Below are 19,935 nucleotides of genomic sequence, written 5' to 3'. Positions count from 1 at the left end.
GGGAAGATTCCCTGGAGAAGGAAATGGCAACCCACTCTAGTACTCTTGCCTTGAAAATCCCATGGACAGAGGAGCTTGGTGCAGGCTACTGTCCATGGGGTCGCAAAGAGTCGGGCACGACTGAGCGACTTCACTTTCACTGAATGGTCTAGTGGTTTTCCCTACTTTCTTCAATTTCAGTCTGAATTTGGCAATAAGGAATTCATGATCTGAGCCACAGTCAGCTGCTGGTCTTGTTTTTGTTGACTGTATAGAGACTTATAACACCAGATGTTTAGTGACCTAAGACTAAAATATGTTTAAGGATGGGAATCTAATTACAGAAAAATAAACAACCACAGTTTTTAGTATCAAGTTCACTCTAAAAGGGAAAATACTATATTAGAGCTTAAAACATAGTTCTAAAAGTAAATAAAAAACACACCACCATATATCCCACTGTATTTATACAGTTATTGCTGGAGATGCAGCTGAAGATGCCTTGGTCAGTAATATGTCAGGAGACTTAACAGAGACAGATATGAGACAAAGCCCTTGCACAGGTAAAACAATATTCTTGTTTTTATGTGTGTGTGTATGTAATGAAATACATGTTATTATAAGATGCTGCTGCTGCAGGTTGTGTCCCTCCCAAACTCATATGTTGAAAACCTAATCCCCACTGTTACTACATTTGGAGATGGCCTTTGGGAGAAAATTAGGTTTAGATGAGGTCATAAGGGTGAGGCCTGCAGTATTATGATGGTTGAATATACTTATATACATTGGGCTTCCCAGGTGGCTAAGTGGTAAAGAAGCCGCCTGCCAGTGCAGCAGAGGCAAAAGATGTCGGTTTGATCCCTAGGTCAAGATGATCCCCTGGAGGAGGGCAGAGAAACCGACTCCAGTATTCGTGCCTGGAAAAATCTCAGTCAGAGGAGCCTGGCGGGCTATAGTCCATAGTGTTGCAAAGAGTTGGACATGACTGAACGCACACACACCCATTATATACATTATATAATAGCCACAACATCTAACGTGTTATTATAAGAACATATACAAGTATGTTATAACATTATACAGTATTGTTGGATAATATTCACATTTCCAAAATGCAGAAATGGAAGGTGGAAATTATTAATGACAGTGAAGGTCCCTGTGGCTGCTGTTCATAGCAGCATCGGCATCATCTAGGAACTCATTCAAAATGCAAATTCTTGGGCCCCCTCCGGAACCAGAAATTTGGAGTGAGTTCCAGCAGTTCCGTATGTATTTAAGGTGATTCTGATACATGTTGAAGTTTGAGAACCACTGCCCTGTGGTATAGGGCACTTAGGGGATGCAGAGTGTGCTTCCTCTCTGATAGTTTGCCTTTTAGACAAAATTGAGGCAAGGAGGGTGACCCAGCTTCTAAGCAGAAGCCTAGCCATCATAGACCTTGTGCTAGTCTTTCAGTCCAAAGCTTCATGCAGCACTGAAAAGTTTAAAAACCAATTCTGATCCCAAAACCAGGTGCCCCACAGTCTTGGCAAACTTCACGTTAAAAGCTCAATGGAAGAAAAGGAAAGCGGCTAGAACACTCAGTGACAGGTGAAAATGGAGAGAAATTAAGGCGACTAACCAAACAGGAATGTGCAGCTGACTAGTGGGACAACAAAGGTAAAGAAAACTCTGTGCTCCTAAGGATTCTAAAGGAGTAACTGCAATGACCCTTTGTCACTGGAAGTTAAAATCAGATTACCACATACAGTGTTTAATAAGAAAGAAAGGTTTCCATGAAAAAAGTTTAAAAACTTTAGAATATCTTTCTCATTTTTAAATCTTAAAATTTTTTTAAAGATTTTTCCAAAAAAATTCAGAAGATTAAAGCTCATTAGTCCTCTGGAGAGCTCATTTAAATACAACACCTCAGTATAACTTCTTTTATGTAGAAGGAAAATATTAAGCCAGATGTAAACTGACAGGTTTTAAAAATGGTACATTTACATGTTAATATGGAATATATCTAGAAAATATGAAACAGGATGTTTACAGTCATTTTAGAAACAACAGTATTTTAAACTTTCAAATGAATATAAAAGTAAAGGTATAAACCCACGTAGATCCCAGCAGCTAAATATGTAAGAAAACACTTTATATATACTTCATGATGCACAAGTTGCTAGTCCACTACTTGGAAGACTGTTATGTTAAGCTTAAAGACATGGATATCTATCTTTAGAAAAAATCAGGTCAATAGGTAGAGGTCAGCTCATTTTATTTTTATGTGCTTAGTTGCTCAGTCATGTCTGACTCTGCAAACCCATGGACTGTAGTCTGCCAGGCTCCTCTGTCCATGAGGATTCTCTGGGCAAGAATACTAGAGTGGGTTGCCATGCCCTCCTCCAGGGGATCTTCCCAACCCAGGAATCGAACCCAGGTCTCTCTCATTGCAGATGGATTATTTACCATCTGAGCCACCAGGGAAGCCTATTTCGTTTCTACATTTTACTAATAAATATTGTTATCAGAGTTGTCATTGCTCCAATATTGTTAACATTCACTCTTCGTCATAAAACTGATCTCCCCAAAAGTAACACTTTACTATCTTAAAAGTATACTAAGCTGCTGCTGCTTCTTTTTTTGTGTGTGTGTGTTTCAAGTAAAAATTCAGCTAGAGCTGTGGACCCCCACATTCCAGATAACTAATTAGTTTCCAACTTAGAACCCCTGGAGATTTTGGTTTAGTATTATGTTGTAGAGTGGATTCAAGCTCCTGTATTTTTAGAGAAGATCATCAAGTATAGCCAAGGTGTCATGTTTTTAGAAAATAAGACCAGCAGAGGGCTGAAAAGAGTAACACATAAGATTCAATTTGATTCCAGTCGGGAGAAAATTAGCTACTTTGAGTAAATTATCACTTAAAAAATGTATGACCAATGAAATAAGAAGAAGCTAATCACTGGGAATTACCATAGAACACTCAGGCTCTATTACAATAAGTAAAAGGAAATGATATCTTGGTATCTCTAATTTTCTTGAAGAGATCTCTAGTCTTTCTCATTCCATTGTTTTCCTCCGTTTCTTTGCAAAGTGAAGGCTTTCTTATCTCTCCTTGCTATTCTTTGGAACTGTCCATTCAGATGGGCATATCTTTCCCTTTCTTCTCTGCCTTTCTTTTCTCTTCTTTTCTCAGCTATTTGTAAGGTCTCCTCAGACTACCATTTTGCCTTCTTGAAAATTTCTTTTTATTTAGGAAGGTTTGATCCCAGCCTCCTGTACAATGTTAGAAACCTCCGTCCATTGTTCTTGAGGCACTCTGGCTATGAGATCTAATCCCTTGAATCTATTTGTCACTTCCACTGTATAATCATAAGGGATATGACTTACATCGTAGCCAAATGGCCTAGTGTGTTTCCCTACTTTCCTCAATTTAAGTCTGAATTTTACAATAAGCAGCACATAATCTGAGCCACAGTCAACTCCTGTTCTTGTTTTTGCTGACTGTATAGAGCTGCTCCATCTTTGGCTGCAAATATAATCAATCTGATTTCAGTGTTGACCATCCAGTAATGTCCATGTGTAGAGTCATCTCTTGTGTTGTTGGAAGAATGTGTTTGCTACAATCAGTGAGTTCTCTTGGCAAAACTCTGTTAGCCTTTGCCCTGCTTCAATCTGTACTCCAAGGCCAAACTTGCCTGTTACTCCAGGTATTTCTTGACTTCCTGCTTTTGCATTCCAATCCTCTATGATGAAAAGGACATTTTTTTTGGTGTTAGTTCTAGAAAGCCTTGTAAGTCTTCACAGAACCATTCTACTTCAGCTTCTTCAGCTTTAGTGGCCGGGGCACAGACTTGGACTTCTGTGATGCTGAATGCCTTGCACTGGAAATGAACTGAGATTATTCTGTCATTTTTGTGATTGTACCCAAGTACTGTATTTTGAACTCTTTCACTGACTATGAGGACTACTCCATTTCTTCTAAGGGATTCTTGCCCACAGTAGTAGATATAATGGTTATCTGAGTTAGATTTGCCCATTTGTTCACTGATTTTTCAATTCCTAATTGACTCCTAAAATCTATTCCTAAAATGATTTAAACGAGGTGGAATACTTCAATACCTTGGTAATCAGGCCAAAGTCACTGCTTTCTAGTATAAGACAGTCACAGGCAGATCAACTCTGGCTCCAAGTGGTGGTTTGTTGTTGTTCAGTCACTAAATCATGTCTGACTCTTTGCAACCCCAGAGATGGGCACATATATTCTATTAGAGGCCACTCTTATCATCAGTCCAAAAATCCTATGTGAAAGGCTACATGGCTCTTTTAAGAATAATCAAAAGGAAAAGAGTTTTATTTTCCCTTTGGCTGTAGTAAAATGTATTTCCAAAATTAAAATATTCACTATCCTGGCAATTTAACAAAAATTAGCAACATGATGGCCAGCAGAGGGCATTCAAATATCTATTGTTAGTATCTCAGGTGTGCCAAGCATCTTGTTTTCTCCAATTCATTTATTTCTTTTAATAGACTGAAGATTCATCTGTAGTTTTCTTTAAAATGGAATATTTAATTACTTCTGTATATTTTGCATACATTTGAATAATCTTAGGAGTAAAACTGTGCTCACTTTGCAACCCCATGGACTGTGGCCTGCCAAGCTACTCTGTCTATGGGGTTTTCCAGGGAGAAATACTAGAGTGGGTTGCCATTTCCTCCTCCAGGGGATCTTCCTGACCCAGGGATTGAACCTGTGTCTCCTGCATGGCAGGAGATTCTTTACCACTGAGTCACCCAGGATGCCCAGCAGTAAAATTATTATATAAATTTATGTACTTTAGTCATATGAAACAACATTGAGAACTTTTAAAAAAGTAAAAAGCTCAGACATAGGTAAGCTGATAAATTTAAACAGTCTACTTGTTAATTTAAAAAGCATACTTTCTATAATTCTTACTGTTTATACTTTAATAATCTTTTAAAAAGCTGTGACAAAATAAAGCTTATGGCTGGTCTTTGCCCCTAGCTCCTGGCACAGAGTTTGAAAAATCTTTGGAATTTCTAATGGTAGAAGTGTCTTTTTGTTTTTTGTCTTAATGATAGAACTTAGTACATACTGCAAGTGCACACACACACATTCATAGATGAGTACAAACAAGATTCCTAAATCATACTGGGGGATTGTAACAATAATTAACAGAATATTATGGTTTATAAAATGTTGTTGTTTAGTCACTAAGTCACGTCCAACTCTTTGCAACCCCATGGACTGTAACAAGACTCCTCTGTCCATGGGATTTTCCAGGCAAGAATACTGGAGTTCGTTGCCATTTCCTTCTCCAGGGATCGAACCTGTCTCCTGCATTGGCAGATGGATTCTTTACCACTGAGCCATCACGGAAGGCAAAGTGTAGAAGGGATAGTTATTATTTCTTACAATTCTATGTGAATCTATAATTATCTCAATAAAATTTCAATTAAAAGACAAACAGTAGATTAGGGAGCCCCCGGTTGATGAAACACAAGCTGGAATCAGAATTGCTGGGAGAAATATCAATCTCAGCTATGCAGATGATACCACCCTTATGGCAGAAAGCAAAGAAGAACTAAAGAGTCTCTTGATGAAAGTGAAAGAGCAGAGTGAAAAAGTTGACTTAAAACTCAACATTCAGGAAAAGAAGATCATGGCATCCAGTCCCATCACTTCATGGCAAATAGATGGGGAAACAATGGCAACAGTGACAGACTTTATTTTTCTGGGCTCCAAAATCACTGCAGATGGTGACTGCAGCCATGAAATTAAAACACACTTGCTCCTTGGAAGAAAAGCCATGACAAACCTAGACAGCATATTAAAAAGCAGAGGTATTACTTTGCCAACAAAGGTCCGTCTAGTCAAAGCTATGGTTTTTCCAGTAGTCATGTATGGATGTGAGAGTTGGACTATAAAGAAAAGCTTAGCGCCAAAGAATTAACGCTTTTGAACTGTGGTGTTGAAGACTCTTGAGAGTCCCTTGGACTGCAAGGAGATCCAACCAGTCCATCCTAAAGGAAATCAGTCCTGAATATTCATTGGAAGGACTAATGCTGAAGCTGAAACTCCAATACTTTGGCCACCTGATAGGAAGAACGGACTCATTTGAAAAGACCCTGATGCTGGGAAAGACTGAAGGCAGGAAAAGTGGACGACAGAGGATGAGATGGTTGGATGGCATCACCAACTCAATGGACAAGAGTTTGAGCAAGCTCTGGGAGTTGGTGATGGACAGGGAAGCCTGGCGTGCTGCAGTCCGTGGGGTTGCAAAGAGTCGGACATAACTGAGCTACTAAAGTGAACTGAACTGATATGGCTCTAGAGCACAACCTGTCATTTGAAGTCTTGATATTGCTAGAAGCTAAACTTCATTCTAGTCTCCTGGTCCAAACATGTCCTTCGTAAGAAGATGAGGTCCTACCCTGATGTACATCTTCACACACCCACTGCGGCAATATGTTTATAGCCCTCTATCTATACTTTTGCCTCAAGGTTTATTAATACAAACCATTGTCTAATTGTAGAATAATCATTGCAAGTAACTATATAGACACCTATACTTACTAACATAGAATTCTTTTTTAAAAATGTTCAGTGTATAGGGAAGTACAGCTGAGACAAAAGAACACTACCATAACATTGCTATACTTCAACATAGCAATCCAACATACACATAGGAGGAGGAGCTTTCCCCAAATTACCAACAGCGCGGTTGTAAACATCCTGAACATATACTGGTCCACCAGGACAAATTCCTGTTACATTCACCATGCTAAGCATTTTAAGTTCCTTAAAATGTTAATCACTGTCTGCTTAATACCTCAATATGAAGACTGCTAAAACCACTTTAGAGTCTTTTATTCCTTTACATGTAGTGCAATAAGGATTATTCTTAGTTACAATGAGGACTGAATGAAAAAAAGAGCTGTAAGAGCTCTTTGGCAAGCATTAAAATGTAACAGTGAAAGCTGTTAAGCAAATTAGGTCACAAAGCACTTTTATACTTTCAAACCAAGCTTCCTGCCTTGTGACTTTTAAGGCAGACTACTTTTCAACATTGTATTGGTGGTGAATCCTCTAAGGCAACATTGTATTGGTGTTGAATCCTCTAAGGCCATCTTCAAATCTGGTTCAAGATGGCAAATGTCCTTGGCTTTGAGGTTACACTTTTGATGCTGGGATCCAGGCTTATTACGTTTTCAGTGTAGTCTTCACCTGCTGAAGTGCATTAGGGTTCTGTGAACAACACTGAAATTACTACTGTCTTTGTTTTCTGACAGAGGAAGACACTGCAAGTAATGCCTCAGATGAGGTGGGCGGCCCCACAGCACCACACGGTATCCCTGGGTCAGGTAAGGGATCTAAATTGTTGAATTTTAAATGTTCTTTTGATTTTTAAAGTCTAATATATACCAGTTGAAGTAGTTATAGGGAAGATGTCTACTATAGATAATCCCAAAGGCCTCATTATATTGAATACCTGAGTTGGTAGAGTTTATGGTAGGGGAGTAAAGAAATGTCTATTCCTACTTCTTACTAAAAAAAAAAAAAATCTGTAAATACCAAGACACTCTGTATTCATAAATATGCAATCAAGGATACCTGTTGATGAAAAGCAGCTAAATTATTCTCACTAATATTGGGGGTTAATCTGTCTTATTTTAAAAACTTTGAATGTATGAAAAAAAATTTTGATCCTCATATTGAAATTCTCAATACTTTATGTCAGTCCAGTTTGCTTTAAATGAATGATACTGAAATACAGGATGTATCTAATAACTGTGAATCATATTGATTCATAGGAAATCATATTCCTTTAGAAGATGCTAAAAGTCATTTACAGATTATAATAGTGAGTGACACAGGCTGGAAAACACTGGTGTGACAAGGAGGTCAGAGCACTTATAAACATATGGTCTCATGAAAAAATTAAGCAAATGCTTGAAGGGGGCCACAAGAAATAAAGAAATATTTGAGGAAATCGCCAGAAGGTGAATGCAGTTTGGAATAGACAAGAGACTGGAAACAATGTCATACCAAATACATAAATTTTAAATTATGAATACAGAGTTTTACAAAAGAAAAATGTCAACCCTCAAAGAAAAATGAGATTTTATGAAGTTGATGGCCTCCTAAGACAACCATCTCTCAGAACTGCCGAATGGAAACAAGGTTACTATGTAATCTTGGAATTAGACTTTTTAAGGTGAAAATTCTATAAACTTTCCTCTTTGCATTTAACTTAGCAAAAAATTCAATAATAAATTCCTAATACTATTTTATGTTCAAATGGCTCCCTAAATTATTATAAACCATATACCTATTAAGTCAAGAATTTCAATTTCTTTTCAAGTCTTTCCTAAAGATTTAGGAAAGTTTAGTACCAAAATCTGTAGAAGGCAATGGCAACCCACTCCAGTGTTCTTGCCTTGAGAATCCCAGGGACGGGGGAGCCTGGTGGGCTGCCATCGCTGGGGTCGCACAGAGTTGGACACGACTGAAGCGACTTAGCAGCAGCAGCAGCAACACCAAAATATTCCTAATTCTTAAACTCTTTCATCTGTCCAATCACTTAAATATTCTAACTGTAGAATACTTGAATGCTTGAAAACTAATGCAGTTTTAGACAATGTCATATAATGACTCTTTTCCTATGTTCTCTTGTTTAAGAATTATTTGAAAATCATACCAAAAACCCAAGAACTTTGAGCATCAAGAGAAAAGCACTTGAAGATGGTAAGAGTCTGAAATACGCCAACTTTTCCCACACTGATTAAAACTTCTGTAGCTTTTTCCTGATAGATGTTTATTCTTGTCCTTGACAAATCAAGACTATTGTTTATGAGCTGTGTGACAGCAAAAAATGCTGAAAAATCATTTCTTTCAGAGCTTATTAATAGTGAAAGTAACAAACAGAAACTTTCCCACATCAAATTTCTGCACAATTATCTATCGTTAGCCTTTAAATTACACTTTTCTGTGACTGCCATTAGAATACTAGGATGTAAAAGGAAAACCCCCACAAAGTAGTAAGTTCTGAATTTTGCTTTTCTCCAAAGGTAACTAACATGGCCATAACTTTTTAGTAATTCTACAAAAACTGAGAAGCCAGCTAATTATGAAGCTGTCATTCCAAACTGACCCATTATAAGTAACAGAAAAGGTTACTTATAATGTGGGTGCATGCTAAATGTCTTCAGTCATGTCTGACTCTGTGTGACCCTTTGACTGAAGCCCACCAGGCTCCTCTGTCCATGGGATTCTCCAGGCAAGAATACTGGAGTGGATTGCCATGCTCTCCTCCAGAGGATCTTCCTAACCCAGGGATCAAACCTGCATCTTTTACATCTCCTACATTGGCAGGCCGTTTCTTTACCACTAGCACCACCTGGGAAGCCCAACCTAATATAGCATAAAGAAAAACAAAGACTATAAGAAAAGGCACTGGTCTGAGAAACAGAAAACCTAATTTTTCTAGTTTCTCTTTACCCTTAAAATTCAACATGGAGCAAATGACTGCATCTCTCTAGATTGCTAAAATAATCCAACTTTAGCATTTTATAGATTTATAATTATCTAATTGTTTTGAGTTCACATAAATAGTTGAAGACCTCAGTTTTTACAAAGTGAAGACACCTGTGCACCTACCACTCAAATCAAGATATAAAACACTACCAGCACCCTAAAGACTCCCCCCCCACTTCATTAATTATCCTGTTAGCCCCCATGCGTCCATGCTAAGTCGCTTCAGTTGTGTCTGACTCTATGTGACCCTATCGACTGCAGCCTGCCAGGCTCCTCTGTCCATGGAATTCTCCAGGCAAGAATATTGGAGTGGGTTTCCATGCCCTCCTCCAGGGGATCTTCCCAACTCAGGCATCGAACCCGCATCTCTTGCATCTCCTGCATTGACAGGTGGGTTCTTTACCACTAGCAGCACCTGGGAAGCCTGTTAGCCCTCGTAAAATTTATCAATGTTCATTACCATAGGCTAGTTTTATTAATAGAATCATACAATTGTCTTTTCCTTTAGTATGTATTTTGTAATGTCAAGCTTCTTTCACACAGCATTGTTTGAGAGTCATCCATGATTTTACTTGCAGCAGGAGTTTGTTCTTTTTTACTGCAATAAAATATTCCATAATAGGAACATACATCCCTCTACTTTCTCTATCCAATGTTCCCAGATTGGGGCTACTAAGAATAATGCTGCTATACAAATTCCTGTGCATGTCTCCCAATAAACATATGTATGCATCTCTGTTGAGTACACACCCAGGAGTGGGATGCAGGGTCACAGGGTATGCATATATCCAGGTAGTGTTCTAAGCACGTTATATATTAATACATTTAATCCCTACTACAACTCTCTGAGGTAAGTGATACCATGATTCCCATTTACAGAGGATGAAATGGAGGCATGAACAAGTCTGCTCTGTTGAACCAGTTGCTCTACTGCCTCTCTGTGGGGGCAGGGACCATCAGCCTCGTATAGCACAGTATTCCTAGTGTCAACCACAGGGCCCTGCATACACACAGGACGAGCTCAACAAATATTTTTCGAATAAAGTATTAGAGAATAGCAGGACTCCATTGTTCCCCAACCCTGCCCAACAACACTTATATCTCACGAAAGCTGAAAATTTTATTCTCCATTTTTTGACATAAATTACAAATCAGATGAGTTGCCTCATGTTTTCCTTCTCTCAATGCCCTTTAATGGATGTGTGACTGAAAAGGGAAACTGCTAAGGATTAACCACACGAAAGTATCATTCCCAATGCACTGACTTTGTGCACCGGATCTTTAAAATATACAAGCCTAGCCTAACAGGTGAGAAACAGAGTCAGAAATTAGAAGACTTTCCCAAGATCAAACTATTACTAGGAAACCTGGTAGACTTCAAGTCTTATGTTAAAGAGGCTGTTCCCAACACTTACCAGAACGACAAATCAGTAGTACCTTAAGATCCTTTGGGGGATAAGTCACTTTTCCAACTAAGGGAATGTAAAACACTAGAGGAATGTAACATGTTTGGCTATTATTTCTAAGAGATAAAAATCAAAAAAGTTAACCCCAGCCTTAATATGGCAATTCAAAGCAAGTTCTCTGATAATCTACTCCTGGGTTTCCCAACAAACTAAATGAAGACAACTGGGAACAAATTCCATAGGTTTGTCTGAGTGCATCCCTCACCTCTACCTCCCAAGTGCCTTTCTAGTGATACGTTATATACTTTTTGCAGAACCAGCATCTGTATCTCTTAAGAAAACTGCTTCTGAGACCGCTGCAAATCAGCTTCCTCAAAGAACAACAGAACCAAAAGATTCTTCAGAATATTTTTGCAGTCAGGAGACTCCCTATGTGACCCAACTTCATCAGGTAAATGTCATAAATTTTTAGAAAAGGTATGAAAATGTTTACCAGTTGTAGGGTTCAGTTCCTAACACAGGAAAATGATAATTCACTTGAAGGGCATTTTTGTCCCCTAACTAACTAAGGAAAGGCTAACTAGCTGATTCATGTGATAAACGTCTGAAATTTTAGTAATACCTTTTACGGAATCTTCAAATATGTCCATGTCATTCTAGTCTCCATTAACTGGGACTGTGGTTTAAAGATAAAGATCTCTAATCTACAATGGGGTGTATTGTTTGTCCCAACTCTGCAAACCTCAGAACTCATTGATGTTTAAGCCCGAAAAAGTAATTGATTATATTTATCTGGCATGAACAAGCACACACACACAACTTTATAGCTGAAGAGGACAACCAATTAGCTTAACACTGAAAATTCCCCCTGACAGAAAGCAGAGCTATGGTATAAATCTGCAAACAGCCAGACTACTAAAAAAGAAGGATTTCTGGATGAACCCATCTGGATTAAGCATCCAGTGCATGACTGTCTAGTAATTGATATTCCATTTGTTTTTATATATAAAATACATAACACCACAACATTCAGGGGTTCTGTCATCCCTGACACTAAATATCTATGCCTAAGAGAGAACCAAAAACAATGCAAAAGTGATAGACATTTTAGTTTCTAGAGCCTTCTGCAACAGATCACCACCTGCCAATGTACACTGTATATAACTAATTCTATATTAAATTATAATAACCCATCTAGGCTTCAAATTTTGACATTCCTTGATTTACTGTCAAATGAAAACATTTTTTGAAAATTTATTTTATTGAAGTACAGTTGACTTACAATGTTAATTTCTGCTGTACAGCAAAGTGATTCAGCTATATTTATAACAAACATTCTTTTTCATATTCTTTTCCATTATGGTATCACAAGATATGTAATATAGTGTCCTGTGCTATACAGGAGGACCATGTTGTTGTTATCCATTCCATTAAAAACATTCTTTCTTACTCTTTCACCCCCACAGCAGCAGATTTTATCTTCTAGACATAAAGAAGTTTCATATTCTTAGAATCAGTTTCCCTAATGTGTGAGGACTTTTGCTAATTTAAAATTGTGAATTGAATAGGATTATGGGCAAGAACCACCACTCTCAAAGAATCTTAATGATTCTATGCCTGCTGCTGCTGCTGCTAAGTCACTTCAGTCGTGTCCAACTCTGTGCGACCCCATAGACAGCAGCCCACCAGGCTCCCCCGTCCCTGGGATTCTCCAGGCAAGAACACTGGAGTGGGTTGCCATTTCCTTCTCCATGCATGAAAGTAAAAAGTGAAAGCAAAGTCGCTCAGTCGTGTCCGACTCTTAGCGACCCCATGGACTGCAGCCTACCAAGCTCCTCCGTCCATGGGATTTTCCAGGCAAGTGTACTAGAGTGGGGTGCCATTACCTTCTCCGGATCCTATGCCTACACAAGGAAAATTTAAATGGTTTTCCACTAATACCTTTCTTCTCCAGAAGCTATTGAGTTTTTTGCCACTGTTACTGAAAGTATCACAAGGTCAATCTTCAACACCACAGTTTAGCAAATACTTGCTCTGTCAAATAAGCAGCCTGATAGAATCCATTAGGTTTTCTCTATTATCATGTAGTAATCACATTTTTATTGCCCTTCAGTTCAGTTCAGTTCAGTTCAGTTCATTCGCCCAGTCGTGTCCAACTCTGCGACCCCATGAACCTCAGTACGCCAGGCCTCCCTGTCCATCACCAACTCCCGGAGTCCACCCAAACCCATGTTCATTGTGTCGGTGATGCCATCCAACCATCTTATCCTCTGTCGTCCCCTTCTCCTCCTGCCCTCAATCTTTCCCAGCATCAGGGTCTTTTCAAATGAGTCAGCTCTCCCCATCAGGTGGCCAAATGATCTCCACATCATTATTGCCCTTAGCTTGTATCAATATTATCTAATTTCATTAATTCTTTCACTTAAAAGCAACTGTAGAAAAGTGCATATAACTAGGAATAAAGTTATTCATAAAAAAAATTATCCTCCTTTTCTTTACACACACATTTAAATAGGAGATCTTGGGGATGAACTTTCTGAGTTAACTAAAAAAGTAAATAGTTAAAAAAAACCTCAAGGTCAGTCTCATATCTTCCTCACAGACCACCAGGCAACTCTAAAGATCCCTTGTGTTTGTACACCTCTTCCCATGACAGGATATCCAAAATAACTTCTCTGAAGAATGTTATAAACTCATGGTGTTATGGAGTACCATATGAATAGCTTTTAGTTTTTCCTTGGATTATATATATAATCCTCTCAATAACATAAATGTATTTTAAAATAAGATCTCTATTATGGTCAACCCACAGTTATCTAAAATTAATTCAAATTAAAAATATTCTTTTTGATTCATCCTAGAATTCTAAATTACTCTCAGCTTTTAGTAAACAAGGAATATACAAGATGTGAAACTCAAACCCAACTATTCTGGATTCTGAAAAAAGCAAAAAGCCTACTTCTACTTTAAGTTTGGTGGAGGTAAAGCTAATCATTTGGAATGCATTTATACATATTTCTCCCATATTGCTGATAAGTGTTATCACCAAGTTCCTTAACTGTTCTAGAAGTTGTTGCTGAGGTATCCTCTTATGGAAACTGTAATACTTTCAGTGATGTCAGGCTTAGGTTTATATTTCTTACCCTGAAGAAAACTGTTTATATTAAAACTTAGTTCAGTTAGTAGGAAATGGAAAGATCACAGAAGCAAAGTTATTTTTTAACTCAAAAGATTTATCAGTTTTTCAAAGTCAGTGTGTATTTTGTCATACAGGTTCTCTCCCTCTTTTAAAGAAGGGAATTATTTTGGCATTTCCTTACTACTAATCTTTTCATTCATTATCTAAAATGTTTACCAAAGAATTTTTTGCACATTCACTACTCCTCCGTGATTGGATTATTATCTGTTGGAATTCATGAGATCTAGAACCGGTAGTTCCTTTTGAACATCAACCGGTTCAGCCTCCCCGGGTTTGAATCCTTACATTCCCATAGCTATGATTTCGTTCAAATACACCATCTGCCCAATAGCTCTGCTCTTGCAAACAAAAGCTTGTGGTGGTTGCAGGCTCCCCGCGAGACCTCAAAGTGTATTGTAGGTCTAGGACTAGCAAACATCCCACACAGTTCTACCACAAGAACAGCTTCAGACTCTGGGAGATCAAAACGCGCAAGCAAAGAAGGAAGAACCCCGACTGGGCTAGTCCAGCCGACTAGAGCCTTACAATCTGGTCAGATCCAGGAGGGGTGCACTACACCGGGAGCGCGGAGAGCCCCTAAAGACCGTTAAGGGTGGCGGGGGACAGGCTGAAGTCCAGGCAGACAAGAGAGCCCCGGCGCACGCCTTGGCAATCTGGTGAATGCCACAGGAAGGTACCAGTCCAGGTAAGAGAGAGGTCCGGCCCCTAGTTCTCAGGTGCCCGCGAGATCGCCAACTCCGGCCGCGGGAAGCGGATAGGGCAGACGGAGAACACGAGCCACCATCCCCACCCCTCACCCAGTCGCTCACCGGTGCTGCAGCCCCACGAGTCCCAGAGTGACCACATGTGGCACGTCTAGCTGCGTGGGCCACTCTCCTGAGGCGATGCACCCGAACACGCCACATTCCTCTCGGATCCCTAACTCCTCCAGCTCCATGTCGCCGCCGGAAGCACGTGGTGGGACCCGCCGCCGCTGCAGGGGTCTAAGCACCAACCAGTAGACTGTTCGGCCTGCAAGCCTCCGAAGCTCCGGCCGGGTACAGCAGCTTCCTTCGCAGCGGCTCGACCCTCGCTACTGCGGCGGCGCGTGGTTTCCCCTGAGAGGGATTTGTCTCCACCCCCTCCACTCTGCCCCGCCCCTCCGGGCCGGCCAATCAGCGAGGACGGAGGGCGAGGCCCCGCGGTTGAGGGGAGGAGTGACGGCCCTGTGGGGGTGGAGCTAGCCCTCTCCCTGAGCCCTGTGGGAGGATAATTTTTCCGCATGTGCATCTCTCCGTTATTTTCTAGCACCCAAGACGGAGGTAATGGAACTAACGGGGTTAATGTCATTTCTCTCCCAGAGGATATACACTTTGTATGTCCCTCCTCATATGCTTTTACCCGAGCCGTCACTACTTGGTATGCTCCAACTTTTGAGCCGCTCTCTCTGGCGAGGAGGGGCCCGGTCAGCGAGCGGCAGTAAAGTGGGGAGGGGCTGCCAGTGCGCGCCATTTTTCTTTCCAAGAACTGCGCCCGCGCTGGGCGGGGCGGGGGAGCCCGCGTCGCTGCGCCTGCGCGGCGGGAAGCCTTGCTCCGGGGTCCAAGGTCTGGGTAGGTTAGGGACCCGCGACATTCCGTGGCCGCGGAGATGTTCGAAGAGACCCGGAGGGGGCGCTAGGGGTCACGCGGCCATGCCAGGGGCGTGCCTGTGGGCGGTGCCTCGCTCCCCGGCCCCGTGAGCCTCTCTGATCGCGTTTCTTTTCCAGAGTCCTGCGTCTCTTCGCAGCGCGGCCGAAGGCCTCAGACCTCTCCGGACAATGGCGGCAGTCGAAGGTGAGTTAATTGGGCTCCGCAGGAGTTGGGACTCCACGGTCTTCCCGCCTCTCTCACGCTGGCCTGTGCGCTGTTCTTGGCTCCCCACGGCATCCTTCCCCGGACTATGCCCCGTCTCCCTGCATCCTCCTTTCTAGGCCACTGGGCGCGCGGGCACGTGGCCCTGACGCTGCGGAGCCGTGCGTTGGAAACAAAGCGCTCCGGGGCCTCCGAACTTTTTGTAACATCCAGAACTTCTCATGGAATGAGGAAAAGGCGCAAAGGGTCATTGGAACGAGAGATGGCCAGAAATTAGAGAGATACCTGCAAATCGCGTTTGCAATCAATAGGTATTGCAAAACAAACGCAGGAACATCTAATGTTGATTCCCGAAACCAAAGTCTTGCTTTTCCCTTTAGGTTAATAATAGCCTGTTTCAGAAAATTAATAATTGAACCTTCTGAAAATTTTTATCTTTCCTGTCGAGATTTTGTTTTTAGCCATTTTATGCCAGTGAGAGTTTCAAAGTGAAGTGAAAGTAAAGCCGCTCAGTCGTGTCCGACCCTTTTCAAAACCACCAGGCAAAAAGTTTCTTGCTTCACTTTGCATTTATCATGTTACATATTTACAATCGTTTTGTCCATGCGTGATGAGGATCCTCAGGAAAGATAGTTTGTGCTATTTTTACCGCTAAATTATATCCAAAGTAGTACCATTTCAACGCATAATCAATATAAAAACTGTGATTTTTGCGAGTTTTTAAAAAAATATTGAAATCCACTGTGTATTTTACACTTACATCATCTCAATTTGGAGTAGCCACATTTCAAATGTTTCATAGGCACCTGTGGCTAGTGGCTGTTCTTTATTGGACAGCACCATCCTAGATGTGTAGTTTTCCGTACTCTTAAATTTCAATTCCATGAATTATTCTCAGTCCTCATCAGCCTCTTCTGAATTCATCTATGAATTTATAGCAAGCATTTTGGCACTGGTAGCAATTGTCTTCTATAATGTTATGTTATTTCTATTAATGGATAGAAAAGCAAATTAGGTAATAAATCATGATTCAGGGGATTCCCTAATTGCCCAGTGGTTAGAACTCCATGCTTCCATTGCAGGGGGCAGTTTGGCAAACTAAGATTCCACAAGCCACAGTGGGATGGCCATAAATAAATAAATGCCGATTCAACTAAATTGAGAGGGAATAGCATTGGGTACAGACTTCTAACCTAGGCACCATCCTTAACTTTCCATATTTCCCATATTGAATCAATTGTTATTAAAACTTTTACCTTGTAAATAGCTTGAGTCTTATCCCACTTTTTTTTTCTTTAGCCCAGGTTATTTGTCACCTGGCTTGCTGCTACAGCATCCTAACTGGTCTGTCATTCGGTGGTTTTCTTCCACCAGCCCTGCCTCATCTCATTCTCCACACAGCAGCCTAATGGTCTTTGTAACAGACATCTGCCATTTTACTGATGTGGTTAAGCTTTATGAGGTCTAAACTCAACCAGCGTGGTTTGTGAGACCTGAAGGATGAATAGTGGGATGGAAGGGGAGGAAACAGTGTTCGGGGCCTATGGAAGAGCATGTCAGAAGCCTGAGAGGAGGATTTAGAGATTACAGGAAGTTAGGGTTCTCAGTTCAGTTCAGCCACTCAGTTGTGTCCAACTCTTTGCGACCCCATGGACTGCAGCATGCCAGGCCCCTGTCCATCACCAATGCCCGGAGTTTACTCATACTTATGTCCATTGAGTCAGTGATGCCATCCAACCATCTCATCTTCTGTCGTCCCCTTCTCCTTGCGCCTTCGATCTTTCCCAGCATCAGGGTCTTTTCCGGTGAGTCAGCTCTTCGCATCAGGTGGCTAAAGTATTGGAGTTTCAGCATCAGTCCTTCCAATGAATATTCAGGACTGATTTCCCTTAGGATGGACTGGTTGGATCTCCTTGCAGTCCAGGAGACTCTCAAGAGTCTACTCCAAAACCACAATTCAAAAGCATCGATTCTTCCGTGCTCAGCTTTATAGTCCAACTCTCACATCCATACATGACTACTGGAAAAAACCATAGCTTTGACTAGACTGACCTTTGTTGGCAAAGTAATGTCTCTTTTTTTTAATATGCTGTCTAGGTTGGTCATAACTTTGCTTCCAAGGAGCTGCTGCTGCTAAGTCACTTCAGTCGTGTCTGACTCTTTGTGACCCCATAGACGGCAGCCCACCAGCCTCCCTTGTCCCTGGGATTCTCCAGGCAAAAACACCAGAATGGGTTGCCATTTCCTTCTCCAATGCGTGAAAGTGAAGTCACTCAGTCGTGTCCGACTCTTAGCAACCCCATGGACTGCAGCCTACCAGGCTCCTCTGTCCATGGGGTTTTCCAGGCAAGAGTACTGGAGTGGGGTGCCATTGCCTTCTCCTTCCAAGGAGCAAGTGTCTTTTAATTTCAAGGCTGCATTCACCATCTGCAGTGATTCTGGAGCCCCCCAAAATAAAGTCTGTCACTGTTTCTATTGCTTCCCCATCTATTTGCCATGAAGTGATGGGACCAGATGCTATGATCTTAGTTTATTGAATGTTGAGTTTTAAGCCAACTTTTTCACTCTCCCCTTTCACTTTCATCAAGAGGCTCTTTACTTCTTCTTCACTTTCTGCCATAAGGGTGGTGTCATCTGTATATCTGAGGTTATTGATATTTCTCCTGACAGTCTTGATTCCAGCTTGTGCTTCATCCATCCCAGCATTTCTCATGATGTACTCTGCATAGAAGTTAAATAAGCAGGGTGACAATATACAGCCTTGACATACTCCTTTCCTGATTTGGAACCAGTCTGTTCCATGTCCAGTTCTAACTGTTGCTTCCTGACCTGCATACAGATTTCTCAGGAGCCAGGTCAAGTGGTCTGGTATTCCCATCTCTTTTAGAATTTTTCACAGTTTGTTGTGATCCACGCAAAGGCTTTGGCATAGTCAATAAAGCAGAATTTATGTTTTTCTGGAATTCTCTTTCTTTTTCAATGATCCAGCAGATGTTGACAGTTTTGATCTCTGGTTCCTCAGCCTTTTCTAAATCCAGCTTGAACATCTGGAATTTTAACAGTTCATGTACTGTTGAAGCCTGGCTTGGAGAATTTTGAGCATTACTTTACTAGCGTGTAAGATGAGTAATTGTGTGGTAACTTGAGCATTCTTTGGCATTGCCTTTCTTTGAGATTGGAATGAAAACTGACCTTTCCCAGTCCTGTGGTCACTGCTGAGTTTTCCAAATTTGCTGGCATATTGAGTGCAGTTAGGGTTCTAGGAAGGGAATAAAGAAATCTGAATTTGGAGCGCTAAGCTAGTGCTACATCTTGGAAGGACCTTTTAAACCTTGTCAGTGAATCAAGACATCACAATAAGAGGATGGGGATTCATCCTCTGAATTATGTACCCTGCAGATGCAGCCATTGAACTGAGCTGGTAACTGTTTCATTTAATGTTTATCTTCACTCCCTGTTGATGTGACCTCTGCCCCTTCTTCAGGTTTATCTCCTGCCTTTCCTTTGGACTTCTCAGCTGCTGCCCCCAGCCCCTTCTCTGCCCAGCAGGAGTATACACACACACAGTGTTGCAAACTTGCTGAAGTTCTGCCATGCACTCTCTCACCCCCTGGTCTTCTTTCACTGCCACTCCCTACCTCTTGACCGTTCCTTGGATCTCAGCCTAACCCTCACTTTGTTCTAGATGACAGAGGTTAGGTTAAGTGGTCCTGCTGTGAACCTGTGGTCCACAGTCTCTGTATTTCTCACATTATACTTATTATGATGGTTAATTTCAGCTTCTCTCAGACTCTGGCCTCTTGAGAGCAGGAACGTGGTTTACTGGTACATCCTTAGTACCTGGCACATGGACACTGAAAAATGCAGATGCTGAGAATGAGTCAATGTTTTGGAAGAATAAGGGGTGGTGATTTCTCCTCTTGGAAATTTTAAGTCCTTAAACTTCCATTATCCCTGATCTTCATCAAAATCATTCTTTCTAA

At 41.0% G+C, this 19,935-nt stretch overlaps 2 protein-coding genes across 14 annotated transcripts in view; one reads left to right on the top strand and one right to left on the bottom strand.

Moving 5' to 3' along the window:
- Positions 1 to 15,196, bottom strand: part of PPAT (phosphoribosyl pyrophosphate amidotransferase) — a 41,208-nt gene extending 26,012 nt beyond the window's left edge. For both annotated transcript variants that reach the window (XM_086405644.1, XM_086405641.1), the window contains exon 1: positions 14,932 to 15,196. In XM_086405644.1, the coding sequence (XP_086261770.1) occupies positions 14,932 to 15,059 (128 nt within the window). In that variant the 5' untranslated portion in view covers positions 15,060 to 15,196. The remainder of the gene's footprint in view (positions 1 to 14,931) is intronic.
- Positions 1 to 19,935, top strand: part of PAICS (phosphoribosylaminoimidazole carboxylase and phosphoribosylaminoimidazolesuccinocarboxamide synthase) — a 45,256-nt gene that overhangs the window by 10,417 nt on the left and 14,904 nt on the right. The window contains exons 4-9 of one of the 12 annotated variants that reach the window (XM_086405627.1): positions 453 to 542; positions 7,273 to 7,344; positions 8,663 to 8,728; positions 9,779 to 9,907; positions 11,238 to 11,374; positions 15,868 to 15,934. In XM_086405627.1, the coding sequence (XP_086261753.1) occupies positions 453 to 542; positions 7,273 to 7,344; positions 8,663 to 8,728; positions 9,779 to 9,907; positions 11,238 to 11,374; positions 15,868 to 15,934 (561 nt within the window). Of the gene's footprint in view, positions 1 to 452; positions 543 to 7,272; positions 7,345 to 8,662; positions 8,729 to 9,778; positions 9,908 to 11,237; positions 11,375 to 14,831; positions 14,982 to 15,337; positions 15,521 to 15,670; positions 15,713 to 15,867; positions 15,935 to 19,935 lie in introns of those variants that run through there. The other 11 variants (XM_086405634.1, XM_086405628.1, XM_086405629.1 and 8 more) reach the window with 11 other exon arrangements.

This window comes from Bos grunniens, chromosome 6 (assembly GCF_055505025.1).
Source record: "Bos grunniens cultivar Pamir isolate PY7600 chromosome 6, Bosgru_T2T1.0, whole genome shotgun sequence".
NCBI lineage: Eukaryota > Metazoa > Chordata > Mammalia > Artiodactyla > Bovidae > Bos > Bos grunniens.
This window is presented reverse-complemented; position numbering and strand designations above follow the sequence as displayed.